Raw genomic sequence first — 13,961 nt, forward strand, 5'->3', positions numbered from 1 at the left:
CTCTGTCTTGTGATTAACTTCTCAGAAACTTTACTTCTATTTTTTAAGTATTTGCATAGCATTAGTGGTGTTTGTACTGGAAGCCTCCTTGAAGGTGGTTTTTAAATCTTTGTGGTATAAGAAGATGTGATCCTGTGTATTATAAGAACTTCCCAACATGAAGAATTACTCTGCTCATTTTTCTACTCCATGAAAACTTTGGATCAGAGTCAACAGAATTCATTATTTAGTATCTGTTAAAAGACAGTTTTAAAAAATATTTTATTTATTCAATTTATTAATTTTATTTAAATTCAATTAGCCAACTTTTAGTACATCATTAGTTTTTGATATAATGTTCAATGATATATTAGTTGCATATAACACCCTGTGCTTATTTATTTTATATATATAGAGAGAAAGCAAGTGAGAGAGAGTGTGAGTGGGGGGAAGGGCAGAGGGGAGGGTGGGAGAGAATCTCAAGCAGACTCACTGCTCAGCACAGACTCTCCTGCAACGTGGGGTCTGATTCCAAAACCCAAAGATCATGGCCTGAGCAGAAATCAAGAATTGGATGCTTAATTGACTGAGCCCCCCAGGTGCCCCCAAAGATGATTTTATTGAGGTATAATTGCCATACAGCACTATATTAGTTTTAGGTATACAACATAATGATTTGATATTTGTATATATTATGAAATAATCACCACAATATATCTTCTTGACATCCATTACCATACATAGTTGCAAATTTCGTGTGTGTGTGTGTGTGTGTGTGTGTGTGATGAGAACTTTTAAAAAAATTTATTTTTTCAGTGTTTTAAGATTCATTGTTTATGTACCACACCCAGTGCTCCATGCAGTATGTGCCCTCCTTAAGTGATGAGAACTTTTAAGATCTTTTCTGTTAACAACTTTCAAATGTGCAATATGATATTATTAATTGTAGTTACCATGTTGTACTTTACAGCCCCGTGACTTATATATTTTGTACATGGATGAATAATATTCATATATGTATATATAAAATTCCATTGTGTGTGCATATATATATATATGTATATATGTATATATATACACTACATTTTCTTTATCCATTCATTTATGCCATGAAGATGTTGTGCTACATACATTCCACTGGCATCCATGATTTCATTTTTTAAAATTTAATTTTATTTTTTTCAGTGTTCCAAGATTGATTGTTATGCATCACACCCAATATGTGCCCTCCATAATTTCTTTTTTTTTTTTTTTTTTTTTTTTAATTTTTTATTTTTTATAAACATATATTTTTTATATACATATATTTTTATCCCCAGGTCTGTGAATCACCAGGTTTACACACTTCACAGCACTCACCAAATCACATACCCTCCCCAATGTCCATAATCCCACCCCCTTCTCCCCAACCCCCTCCCCCCGGCAACCCTCAGTTTGTTTTGTGAGATTAAGAGTCACTTATGGTTTGTCTCCCTCCCAATCCCATCTTGTTTCATTTATTCTTCTACCCACTTAAGCCTCCATGTTGCATCACCACTTCCTCATATCAGGGAGATCATATGATAGTTGTCTTTCTCTGCTTGACTTATTTCGCTAAGCATGATACGCTCTAGTTCCATCCATGTTGTTGCAAATGGCAAGATTTCATTTCTTTTGATGGCTGCATAGTATTCCATTGTGTATATATACCACATCTTCTTGATCCATTCATCTGTTGATGGACATCTAGGTTCTTTCCATAGTTTGGCTATTGTGGACATTGCTGCTATAAACATTCGGGTGCATGTGTCCCTTTGGATCACTACATTTGTATCTTTAGGGTAAATACCCAATAGTGCAATTGCTGGGTCATAGGGCAGTTCTATTTTCAACATTTTGAGGAACCTCCATGCTGTTTTCCAGAGTGGCTGCACCAGCTTGCATTCCCACCAACAGTGTAGGAGGGTTCCCCTTTCTCCGCATCCTCGCCAGCATCTGTCATTTCCTGACTTGTTGATTTTAGCCATTCTGACTGGTGTGAGGTGATATCTCATTGTGGTTTTGATTTGTATTTCCCTGATGCCGAGTGATATGGAGCACTTTTTCATGTGTCTGTTGGCCATCTGGATGTCTTCTTTGCAGAAATGTCTGTTCATGTCTTCTGCCCATTTCTTGATTGGATTATTTGTTCTTTGGGTGTTGAGTTTGCTAAGTTCTTTATAGATTCTGGACACTAGTCCTTTATCTGATATGTCGTTTGCAAATATCTTCTCCCATTCTGTCAGTTGTCTTTTGATTTTGTTAACTGTTTCCTTTGCTGTGCAAAAGCTTTTGATCTTGATGAAATCCCAGTAGTTCATTTTTTCCCTTGCTTCCCTTGCCTTTTGCGTTGTTCCTAGGAAGATGTTGCTGCGGCAGAGGTCGAAGAGGTTGCTGCCCGTGTTCTCCTCAAGGATTTTGATGGATTCCTTTCGTACATTGAGGTCCTTCATCCATTTTGAGTCTATTTTTGTGTGTGGTGTAAGGAAATGGTCCAATTTCATTTTTCTGCATGTGGCTGTCCAATTTTCCCAGCACCATTTATTGAAAAGGCTGTCTTTTTTCCATTGGACATTCTTTCCTGCTTTGTCGAAGATTAGTTGACCATAGAGTTGAGGGTCTATTTCTGGGCTCTCTATTCTGTTCCATTGATCTATGTGTCTGTTTTTGTGCCAGTACCATGCTGTCTTGATGATGACAGCTTTGTAATAGAGCTTGAAGTCCGGAATTGTGATGCCACCAACGTTGGCTTTCTTTTTCAATATCCCTTTGGCTATTCGAGGTCTTTTCTGGTTCCATATAAATTTTAGAATTATTTGTTCCATTTCTTTGAAAAAGATGGATGGTACTTTGATAGGAATTGCATTAAATGTGTAGATTGCTTTAGGTAGCATAGACATTTTCACAATATTTATTCTTCCAATCCAGGAGCATGGAACATTTTTCCATTTCTTTTTGTCTTCCTCAATTTCTTTCATGAGTACTTTATAGTTTTCTGAGTATAGATTCTGTGTCTCTTTGGTTAGGTTTATTCCTAGGTATCTTATGGTTTTGGATGCAATTGTAAATGGGATTGACTCCTTAATATCTCTTTCTTCTGTCTTGCTGTTGGTGTAGAGAAATGCAACTGATTTCTGTGCATTGATTTTATATCCTGACACTTTACTGAATTCCTGTATAAGTTCTAGCAGTTTTGGAGTGGAGTCTTTTGGGTTTTCCACATATAGTATCATATCATCTGCGAAGAGTGATAATTTGACTTCTTCTTTGCCGATTTGGATGCCTTTAATTTCCTTTTGTTGTCTGATTGCTGAGGCTAGGACCTCTAGTACGATGTTGAATAGCAGTGGTGATAATGGACATCCCTGCCGTGTTCCTGACCTTAGCGGAAAAGCTTTCAGTTTTTCTCCATTGAGAATGATATTTGCGGTGGGTTTTTCATAGATGGCTTTGATGATATTGAGGTATGTGCCCTCTATCCCTACACTTTGAAGAGTTTTGATCAGGAAGGGATGTTGTACTTTGTCAAATGCTTTTTCAGCATCTATTGAGAGTATCATATGGTTCTTGTTCTTACTTTTATTGATGTGTTGTATCACATTGACTGATTTGCGGATGTTGAACCAACCTTGCAGCCCTGGAATAAATCCCACTTGGTCGTGGTGAATAATCTTTTTAATGTACTGTTGAATCCGATTGGCTAGTATTTTGTTGAGTATTTTCGCATCTGTGTTCATCAAGGATATCGGTCTATAGCTCTCTTTTTTGGTGGGATCCTTGTCTGGTTTTGGGATCAAGGTGATGCTGGCCTCATAAAATGAATTTGGAAGTTTTCCTTCCATTTCTATTTTTTGGAACAGTTTCAGGAGAATAGGAATTAGTTCTTCTTTAAATGTTTGGTAGAATTCCCCCGGGAAGCCGTCTGGCCCTGGGCTTTTGTTTGTTTGGAGATTTTTAATGACTGTTTCAATCTCCTTACTGGTTATGGGTCTGTTCAGGCTTTCTATTTCTTCATGGTTCAGTTGTGGTAGTTTATATGTTTCTAGGAATGCATCCATTTCTTCCAGATTGTCAAATTTATTGCCGTAGAGTTGCTCATAGTATGTTCTTATAATAGTTTGTATTTCCTTGGTGTTAGTTGTGATCTCTCCTCTTTCATTCATGATTTTATTTATTTGGGTCCTTTCTCTTTTCTTTTTGATAAGTCGGGCCAGGGGTTTATCAATTTTATTAATTCTTTCAAAGAACCAGCTCCTAGTTTCGTTGATTTGTTCTATTGTTTTTTTGGTTTCTATTTCATTGATTTCTGCTCTGATCTTTATGATTTCTCTTCTCCTGCTGGGCTTAGGGTTTCTTTCTTGTTCTTTCTCCAGCTCCTTTAGGTGTAGGGTTAGGTTGTGTACCTGAGACCTTTCTTGTTTCTTGAGAAAGGCTTGTACCGCTATATATTTTCCTCTCAGGACTGCCTTTGTTGTGTCCCACAGATTTTGAACCGTTGTATTTTCATTATCATTTGTTTCCATGATTTTTTTCAATTCTTCTTTAATTTCCCGGTTGACCCATTCATTCTTTAGAAGGATACTGTTTAGTCTCCATGTATTTGGGTTCTTTCCAAACTTCCTTTTGTGGTTGAGTTCTAGCTTTAGAGCATTGTGGTCTGAAAATATGCAGGGAATGATCCCAATCTTTTGATACCGGTTGAGTCCTGATTTAGGACCGAGGATGTGATCTATTCTGGAGAATGTTCCATGTGCACTAGAGAAGAATGTGTATTCTGTTGCTTTGGGATGAAATATTCTGAATATATCTGTGATGTCCATCTGGTCCAGTGTGTCATTTAAGGCCTTTATTTCCTTGCTGATCTTTTGCTTGGATGACCTGTCCATTTCAGTGAGGGGAATATTAAAGTCCCCTACTATTATTGTATTGTTGTTTATGTGTTTCTTTGATTTTGTTATTAATTGGTTTATATAGTTGGCTGCTCCCACGTTGGGGGCATAGATATTTAAAATTGTTAAATCTTCTTGTTGGACAGACCCTTTGAGTATGATATAGTGTCCTTCCTCATCTCTTATTACAGTCTTTGGCTTAAAATCTAATTGATCTGATATAAGGATTGCCACTCCTGCTTTCTTCTGATGTCCATTAGCATGGTAAATTCTTTTCCACCCCCTCACTTTAAATCTGGAGGTGTCTTCGGGCTTAAAATGTGTTTCTTGGAGGCAACATATAGATGGGTTTTGTTTTTTTATCCATTCTGATACCCTGTGTCTTTTGACAGGGGCATTTAGCCCATTCACATTCAGGGTAACTATTGAGAGATATGAATTTAGTGCCATTGTATTGCCTGTAAGGTGACTGTTACTGTATATGGTCTCTGTTCCTTTCTGATCTACCACTTGTAGGCTCTCTCTTTGCTTAGAGGACCCCTTTAAAGATTTCCTGTAGAGCTGGTTTGGTATTTGCAAATTCTTTCAGTTGTTGTTTGTCCTGGAAGCTTTTAATCTCTCCTTCTATTTTCAATGATAGCCTAGCTGGATATAGTATTCTTGGCTGCATGTTTTTCTCGTTTAGTGCTCTGAAAATATCATGCCAGCTCTTTCTGGCCTGCCAGGTCTCTGTGGATAAGTCAGCTGCCAATCTAATATTTTTACCATTGTATGTTACAGACTTCTTTTCCCGGGCTGCTTTCAGGATTTTCTCTTTGTCATTGAGACTTGTAAATTTTACTATTATGTGACGGGGTGTGGGCCTATTCTTATTTATTTTGAGGGGCATTCTCTGAACCTCCTGAATTTTGATGCTTGTTCCCTTTGCCATATTGGGGAAATTCTCCCCAATAATTCTCTCCAGTATACCTTCTGCTCCCCTCTCACTTTCTTCTTCTTCTGGAATCCCAATTATTCTAATGTTGTTTCGTCTTATGGTGTCACTTATTTCTCGAATTCTCCCCTCGTGGTCCAGTAGCTGTTTGTCCCTCTTTTGATCAGCTTCTTTATTCTCTGTCATTTGGTCTTCTATATCACTAATTCTTTCTTCTGCCTCATTTATCCTAGCAGTGAGAGCCTCCATTTTTGATTGCACCTCATTAATAGCTTTTTTGATTTCAACTTGGTTAGATTTTAGTTCTTTTATTTCTCCAGAAAGGGCTTTTATATCTCTCGAGAGGGTTTCTCTAATATCTTCCATGCCTTTTTCGAGCCCGGCTAGAACCTTGAGAATTGTCATTCTGAACTCTAGATCTGACATATTACCGATGTCTGTATTGATTAGGTCCCTAGCCTTCGGTACTGCCTCTTGTTCTTTTTTTTGTGGTGAATTTTTACGTCTTGTCATTTTGTCCAGATAAGAGTAAATGAAGGGGCAAGTAAAATACTAAAAGGGTGGCAACAACCCCAGGAAAATATGCTTTAGCCAAATTAGAAGAGATCCAAAATCGTGAGTGGGGAGAAAGGGGATAAAAAGAGGTTCAAAAAGGAAGAAAGAAAAAAGAAAAAAAGAAAAAAAAAAAAAAAAAGAAAAGAATTTTTTTTAAAAAAGAAAACACCTAAGAAAAATGTAAAAAAATATATATATATATTAGATAAACTAGTAAAAAATCGTTAAAAAAGAAAAAGGTAACAGTTAAAAAAAAAAAATTTTACCCGAAGGCGAGAAAAAAAAAAAATGAAAAAGAAAAAATTAAATTAACTGCAAGACTCAAAAAAATCACAGGAAAAAAGCCATGAGTTCCGTGCTTGGCTTTCTCCTCCTCTGGAATTCTGCTGCTCTCCTTGGTATTGAAACCGCACTCCTTGGTAGGTGAACTTGGTCTCGGCTGGATTTCTTGTTGATCTTCTGGGGGAGGGGCCTGTTGTAGTGATTCTCAAGTGTCTTTGCCCCAGGCGGAATTACACCGCCCTTACCCGGGGCCGGGGTGAGTAATCCGCTCGGGTTTGCTTTCAGGAGCTTTTGTTCCCTGAGCGCTTTCCGTAGAGTTCCAGAGGACGGGAATACAAATGGCGGCCTCCTGGTCTCCGGCCCGGAGGAGCCGAGAGCCCAGGGCCCCACTCCTCAGTGCGCCCTCAGAGAACAGCGCCCAGTTACTCCCGTCTGCCTGACCTCCGGCCGCGCTCCGAGCTCACCGAGCCTGCGACCGGTTCAAGGTAACACGGAGCTGCGAGCTTACTGTCGGCTCTGTCTCTGTAGCCGGCTTTCCCGTTCCAATACCCGCAAGCTCTGCGACACTCAGACACCCCCGATCCTTCTGTGACCCTGCGGGACCTGAGGCCACGCTGACCCCGCGTGGGCTTCGCCCCGGTTTAGCCTCTGGAGCGATGTCCCTCCGCGGAACAGACTTTTAAAAGTCCTGATTTTGTGCGCGGTTGCTCCGCCGCTTGCCGGGAGCCGGCCCCTCCCCCCGGGGTCTATCTTCCCGTCGCTTTGGATTCACTTCTCCGCCGGTCCTACCTTTCAGAAAGTGGTTGTTTTTCTGTTTCCAGAATTGCTGTTCTTCTTCTCTTCGATCTGCCGATGGATTTTCAGGTGTTTGCAATCTTTAGATAAGCTATCTAGCTGATCTCTGGCTAGCTGAAGCAGTCTCAGCTTGCTACTTCTCCGCCATCTTGACTCCTCCCCTCCATAATTTCTGATGAGAGATAAGCTGATACCTGAAATGTTTGTTCCCATAGGGATGAGGTATCATAATCTCTCATTGCTTTCAGTTTTTTTTTTCTTGGTCTTTAGTTATCAGAAATTTGATTATACTGTATCTTGGCCCTGATTTGTTTAAGTTGATTCTGCTTGGAGTTACCTCAACTTCTTGAATCTATGTTTTTGTCTTTTGGAAATCTGAGAAATTTTAACCAGTTTTTCCCTCCAAAGAACTTTTCAGTTCCATATTCTCTATCTCCCTCTGGAATTCATTTTTTTTCTGCTAAAACAAATTGAATGTTTATTACTTTTTCTTCTGGCAGCAATGAAAATCACTAGGGGAATTCATTTTTAAAAAAAGTTAAATTCAATTAGCCAACATATAGTACATAATTTGTTTCAGTTGTACAGTTCAATAATTTATCAGTTGCATATAACACTCAGTGCTTATGACCTAGTTACCCCATTCCCCACCCACCACCCCTCCAGTAACCCTCAGCTTGTTCTCTAGAATTAAGAGTCTTTCATGGAATTAAACTGTAGAAATATTAGATTTTGGGGGGTAGTCCTGTAGGTCCCTGAGATGCTGATAATTTTTTTGTAGTTTATTTTGTCTTATTCAGATTGCATAAATTATATTGTTTTGTCTTCAGGTTCACTGATATTTCCATTCTTTTGTACCCATTCTGCTAGTAAGCCTAATAAGCCTAATAGAGTTTTCATTTCACTTTTTGTATTTTTCAGGTCTAAATTTCCATTAGGTCTTTGTAATCTGTTTGTTTATCAAAGTTCTCTTTTCTTTTCTAAACTTTCTAATTTTTTATTTGTTTCAGAAAAGTTTGCTTGTAATTATTCATTAGAACATTTTTTATGATTGTTGCTGTAAAATATTTGTCAGGTAATTCTAACATTTGTGTCATCTCAAGTTGAGGTATTCCTGGTTCTTGGTATGACACTGATTTCTTAAATTGTATCCTTGGTCTTTATAGTATTGTGTTTTCTAAGTGGATTTTATTATTAACTTTTCTGTTTTGGAAGACTTTTCTGACATTATGCTGGGAGTTGGGGGAAGAGTGGCCATGTTGTTGCTGGCAAGTAAGGGTGGGAATGAATTCCCTCTCAGCCTGCTGACGCTCCTGTGTTGGAAGGGTAACTTGTTCCTGGTGGAGTTGAAAGTTCTCCCTCCATGCCAAGCCTCTGTGTACATCACCCTGATGTGGGATTGTAGGATGCCTTGTAACTGCTCCCCACATGGCCTCTTCTGACACAATGGAAGTCTCTGCCACAAACCGAAGGGATGGGAAGGAACGCTTCCATCACAGCTGGGCAAGGGTAGAGGTCTGGGCTTCCAGACTTGATCTTTGCTGAGGAAAAGAAGCGTGGGGTCAGTTTTTCTCTGCTGTTTGGTTGGAATTGGGCAGTTACTGCTGAAATACTTTCTGTTTTTCCAGGTGCTCCCTTTCCTGGTCCTTTGGATAGGGAGAACTGGCTTTTCTCAGAGACATTTTTTGTTGTCTGCACCTGTTGGCATTTCTGGACTGCCAGCCTCTTCAGTTCCAAGCCTGGGATAGATGAAGCCAAACAAGAGCTTGTGGGACTCGCCACAGCAGAGCTTTTTGGTCCCAAGGTCCTTGTTCTATCTTCCTTCCCTGTATGTTTTAGAGTGGTGTTTTTGTTTTGTATGAAATTGTTTATATATAATTTAGCTGAAGTTATGTTTTTAAAATAAAGTTTTTCCTACTATGTACTTTGTTTTCAACTTACTCTTTAGTCAGCAATATTTGGAGAGGTTTTACATGTCACTGTATATAGATCCACATCTTTCTTTTCAGCTGCTGTTGTATACATGTAGATTAGAAAATTTATTTTGCTTTTCTCTTTTTTAATGCACATTTAGATGGCCTCCTGTTTCCTATCTCTAAAATAATGCTGCAGTGAATGTCTCAACAATACCATAAGGAGAACATTTTTAAATTTTCTTAGACTAGGTGGCCTCTATACTGGGTTACAGAGCATATATATTTTACATTGTAATAAATTCTGCAACTCTTCTATGTAATGAGATTGTATCAAATTACCCAGGTGCTATAGGAGAGGATCAATTTTCCACATGCCATCAACACTACTGCTATCATATCTTTTTAAATTTTTCATTTTTAACATGAATAATTTTGTTGATCTGTGGCTTAAGTGACCCTTAGGCTCTTGTTAATCATTTATCTCATTTAGAAGGAAATTAATAGGAGAAAGACACAGGAACTTAAAATTGTCAGGAAGGCATGTCCATTATATATTGTGGACAGGAAAAAAAAAATCAGACTTCGGGGCGCCTGGGTGGCTCAGTGGGTTAAGCCGCTGCCTTCGGCTCAGGTCATGATCTCAGGGTCCTGGGATCGAGTCCCGCATGGGCTCTCTGCTCAGCAGGGAGCCTGCTTCCTTCTCTCTCTCTCTGCATGCCTCTCTGCCTGCTTGTGATCTCTCTATGTTAAATAAATAAATAAAACCTTTAAAAAAAATCAAAGACTTCAAGAATATAAGCCAGTCTCTCTGAAGGATGGACAGGTTTTTTTATTTTTATTTTTATTATTTTTATTTTTTAAAAATTTTTTTAAAAGATTTTATTTATTTATTTGTCAGAGAGAGAGCGAGTGAAAGCGAGCACAGGCAGACAGAGTGGAAGATAGAGTCAGAGGGAGCAAGGAGCCCGATGTGGGACTCGATCCCAGGACGCTGGGATCATGACCTGAGCCGAAGGCAGCTGCTCAACCAACTGAGCCACCCAGGCGTCCCTGGACAGGTTTTTTTATTGATAGAATGACACAATCAGTCTAGATGATCTGTAAAAGACATTTCAACTTAACAATTCTAGTTTCTATTTAATTATTAGGAGGCTTAGGGTCTACAGATATCTTGGAATCTTAAAATTATGTATTATCAAATGTTTTTATTTATCTTAATATAGAATTAGTATTTCATTAACAGTGCTGCAATTTTTATATGTCTTTGTATTTTCACAGTCATCTCTGTGAATTATATACTCCTATATTTTGCATGCCTTATTTTATTCACTGTATTTTTCTCTTCTTTTTCTTTTTAAGGATTTTATTTATTTGACAGGGAGAGATCACAAGTAGGCAGAGAGGCAGGCTGGGGGTGGGGAGAAACAGGCTCCCTGCTGAGCAGAGAACCCAACATGGGGCTAGATCCCAGGAACCAGAGACCATGACCTAAACCAAAGGCAGAGGCTTAACTCACTGAGCCACCCAGGCACCCCCACTTTATTTTTCTTACTGACTTTAAGGCATACATATGTGTGTATATATCTATCTATATGTATGTATCTTTTGTCAAATAATTCAATTTTTTTTATTGTATCACATGCATTCAGACTCTGAATATGGTGTCTTCTGTCAATATAAATATTTCTCCCCCCGAAAACCTTGTCACCTGCTTTATTTTTGGAGAAGGGTAAAGGAAGAAGAGAAAATATTCACTTGAATTTGAGGGGCAGCTAAATTGGAAGGGAAACCAATTTTAGGCCTCTAAGATTATTCTGGTAAATAAGGGAATACTGAAACTTCCTAGTTTGAAAAGTCAAGAGATAAATATTACCCTAGAGCAAGAACATCCATTTTCACAGGGATAAAAGAATAAAGAACAACAAACACAATAGCAACAGATGGAGTTTTAACAGAGGAAATAAGGCCAAATTTCTCCTTTCAAATACAAAATTTTAATTAAAATATGTTCATAAATCAAAATTATATTCTCTCTTTTAATAAAGTCTTATTTTTAAAGTAATCTCTCTCTTTTTAAATCCAAGTTTAATTTATTGTTATTAGATTCAACAAACATAAAATCTACATTTCAGTAGATACAGAAGAAACATAACCAAAAGGGAAAGAAGAATTACAAAGAATTGCAAAACTAAGCATGTTTAGAAGTGTATACACAGGCAATTAATATGGAGAATTATTAATACAATTATTATTTTTATTTCACAACAATACTAAAGAGTATGCAAGGAAATAATGATGTTCCATATGAAATGCCTCTTCACACAATTTATTTATTTATTTATTTATTTTTACCCAATGTGGTGGTTGAAGTGACCAGCCCAAGATCAAGTGTCACATGCTCGACTGACTTAGCCAGCCAGGTATCCCTAGTCATAGTCTCTCTCTCTCTCTTTTTAAAATTTATATTTTAATTATTTTTTTATATTATCCCCAGGGATACAGGTCTGTGAATCGCCAGGTTTACACACTTCACAGCACTCACCATAACACATGCCATAGTCCCTCTTGATTCACCCTTGTCTTGTTCTTAACAGGAGCCCTAGGAACCAGAACAGATTGTAATCAGATACAATCCAGCTGCTCCTTCCAAACTGGACTCTGATGGCTAATAGTCTGGCCTATTTCAGGACTTCCCCAGGGATGGGACTCTGCAGACAAGTTGGCAGGTGGGACAGACACTGAAGATGCATCAGTCGAATAGTCACCTGCTGTGGTGGGTCCTGGATGACTTGCACACCCTGTTCATTGTACAGCTTTGGGGGGAGTATCTTGGAAAACCCATGCCACTTGATGGTTCTGCATGTCCATGCTCACATGGATAAAGAACAGGGTAAATATCAACCCTATTACAATCGTAATAAAGATGAGCTTGAGGGTGGTATCCCTATAAACTTAAAATTTCATTTTGGTCCAGGTTTTCAATTGACTGTACGCATTTTGCTTTAATCTTGCCTAAGAGATTGCCCCTCATTTTCTAGTATTCTAGAATATTTTAGTATATTTTAATATACCTGGAATTTGTTCAGTAAATAATTTGTCTTAAATGAATAGGCTGTTGTCCTGACATCATTTACTGAGAAAATCTGTGACTTCCCTGACTTCACATGCAATGCTTCACACACTCATTTAGAATGTCATTTTTATGAAACGTTACATTGCTATATGTGACGTGTCCTTTATTTTGATTCATAGACTCCACTTATGTTCCTGGAACAATACCACACATTAAGAAATGCCGTGGTTTTGTTTTTATAGATGTTATGAGGCAATTTCTGTGTTTTATGTCCAATAAATTTAAATCTGGGCTTGAATAAAGAGACAAGTTACTTAGAAGGACTATTGCAGCAGGGAGAAGTTTCTGATCTCAGAAGTCGATGAGCATCTCAAAAATACAGAAAAACGTTCTTATTTTATAGGGTAAAGGAGGAAGCAGACAGAATAAACAGCATTTTTGGAGGGGAAGCTGGACAAATAAGGGGAAATTATCAGTGTGTTGTGACAAAGAGAGGGTCTTGCTGTGGTCAGCCAATTCCCAGGAAAGGTTGATGTGGGGGGGCATGTTCCACTTTTTTGGTACTTGCTAAGATTTGAGGGTAAGCAGAATTCAGGGGCCTGTAGGAAAGAGAGAGGCCTGATTAATGTTTGGTCAAGACAAAGTAGAGAGTAGGAATAGGCCATTGTGAGTACCTCTTCACCTATTCTTCAAGTGAACTGTCACTCTGTCACATTTTTTCTTCTATACACACTTTATGGCTAGTTTACTAAATTCCACAAAAATGTCTTGGGACTTTTATTGTGATTGCATTGACTGATGAGTTTGGAAATAATAACTTCTTTTTTTTTCTTTTTAAAACTATTTTATCTATTTATTTATGTGTGAGAGAGAGCACACAAGAAGAGAGCAGGAGCAGAGGGAGGAAGAGCAGAAGGAGAGGGACAAGCAGACTCCCACTGAGCAGGAAACCGGACCCTGGGATCATGACCTGAGCTGAAGGCAGATGCTCAACCAACTGAGCTACTCAGGCACCACAGAATTCATAGTCTTTGTGGAACTGAAAAATTATAACTAAGAGTAAATATGCCTCAGGATTTTTTTGTAGTTCAATTTTTTCTTTTTTTAAATTTAATTTTATTTTTTCAGTGTTCCAAGATTCATTGTTTATGCACCACACCCAGTGCTCCATGCAATACGTGCCCTCCTTAATTCCCACCACCAGGCCCTCCCAAGCCCCCATTCCTCCTCCCATCCTAAACCCTCAGTTTGTTTCTCAAGTCCAGTCTCTCATGGTTTGGAAATAATACCTTCTTGTTAAAAATTAAAAAAAAATTATTTATTTGCCAGAGAGAGAGAGAGTACACACAAGCAGGCAGAGAGGCAGGCAGAGGCAGAGAGAGAAACAGGCTCCCCACTGAAAAAGAAGCCCAATTCGGGACTTGATCCCAGGACCCTGGGGTCATGATCTGAGCCAAAGCCAGTGGCTTAACCAACTGAGCCACCCAGGCATCCCTGGAAATAATCGCTTCTTAAAAATA

At 38.4% G+C, this 13,961-nt stretch overlaps 1 protein-coding gene across 3 annotated transcripts in view; it reads right to left on the bottom strand.

The window, feature by feature from the left end:
• Positions 1-11,408: 11,408 nt before the first annotated feature.
• The window catches only part of LOC131823659 (adhesion G protein-coupled receptor E2-like), a 36,465-nt gene continuing 33,912 nt past the window's right edge, over positions 11,409-13,961 (bottom strand). For all 3 annotated transcript variants that reach the window (XM_059160265.1, XM_059160268.1, XM_059160264.1), the window contains one exon: positions 11,409-13,040. In XM_059160265.1, the coding sequence (XP_059016248.1) occupies positions 12,834-13,040 (207 nt within the window). In that variant the 3' untranslated portion in view covers positions 11,409-12,833. The remainder of the gene's footprint in view (positions 13,041-13,961) is intronic.

Source organism: Mustela lutreola, chromosome 2 (assembly GCF_030435805.1).
Source record: "Mustela lutreola isolate mMusLut2 chromosome 2, mMusLut2.pri, whole genome shotgun sequence".
Taxonomy (NCBI): Eukaryota; Metazoa; Chordata; class Mammalia; order Carnivora; family Mustelidae; genus Mustela; species Mustela lutreola.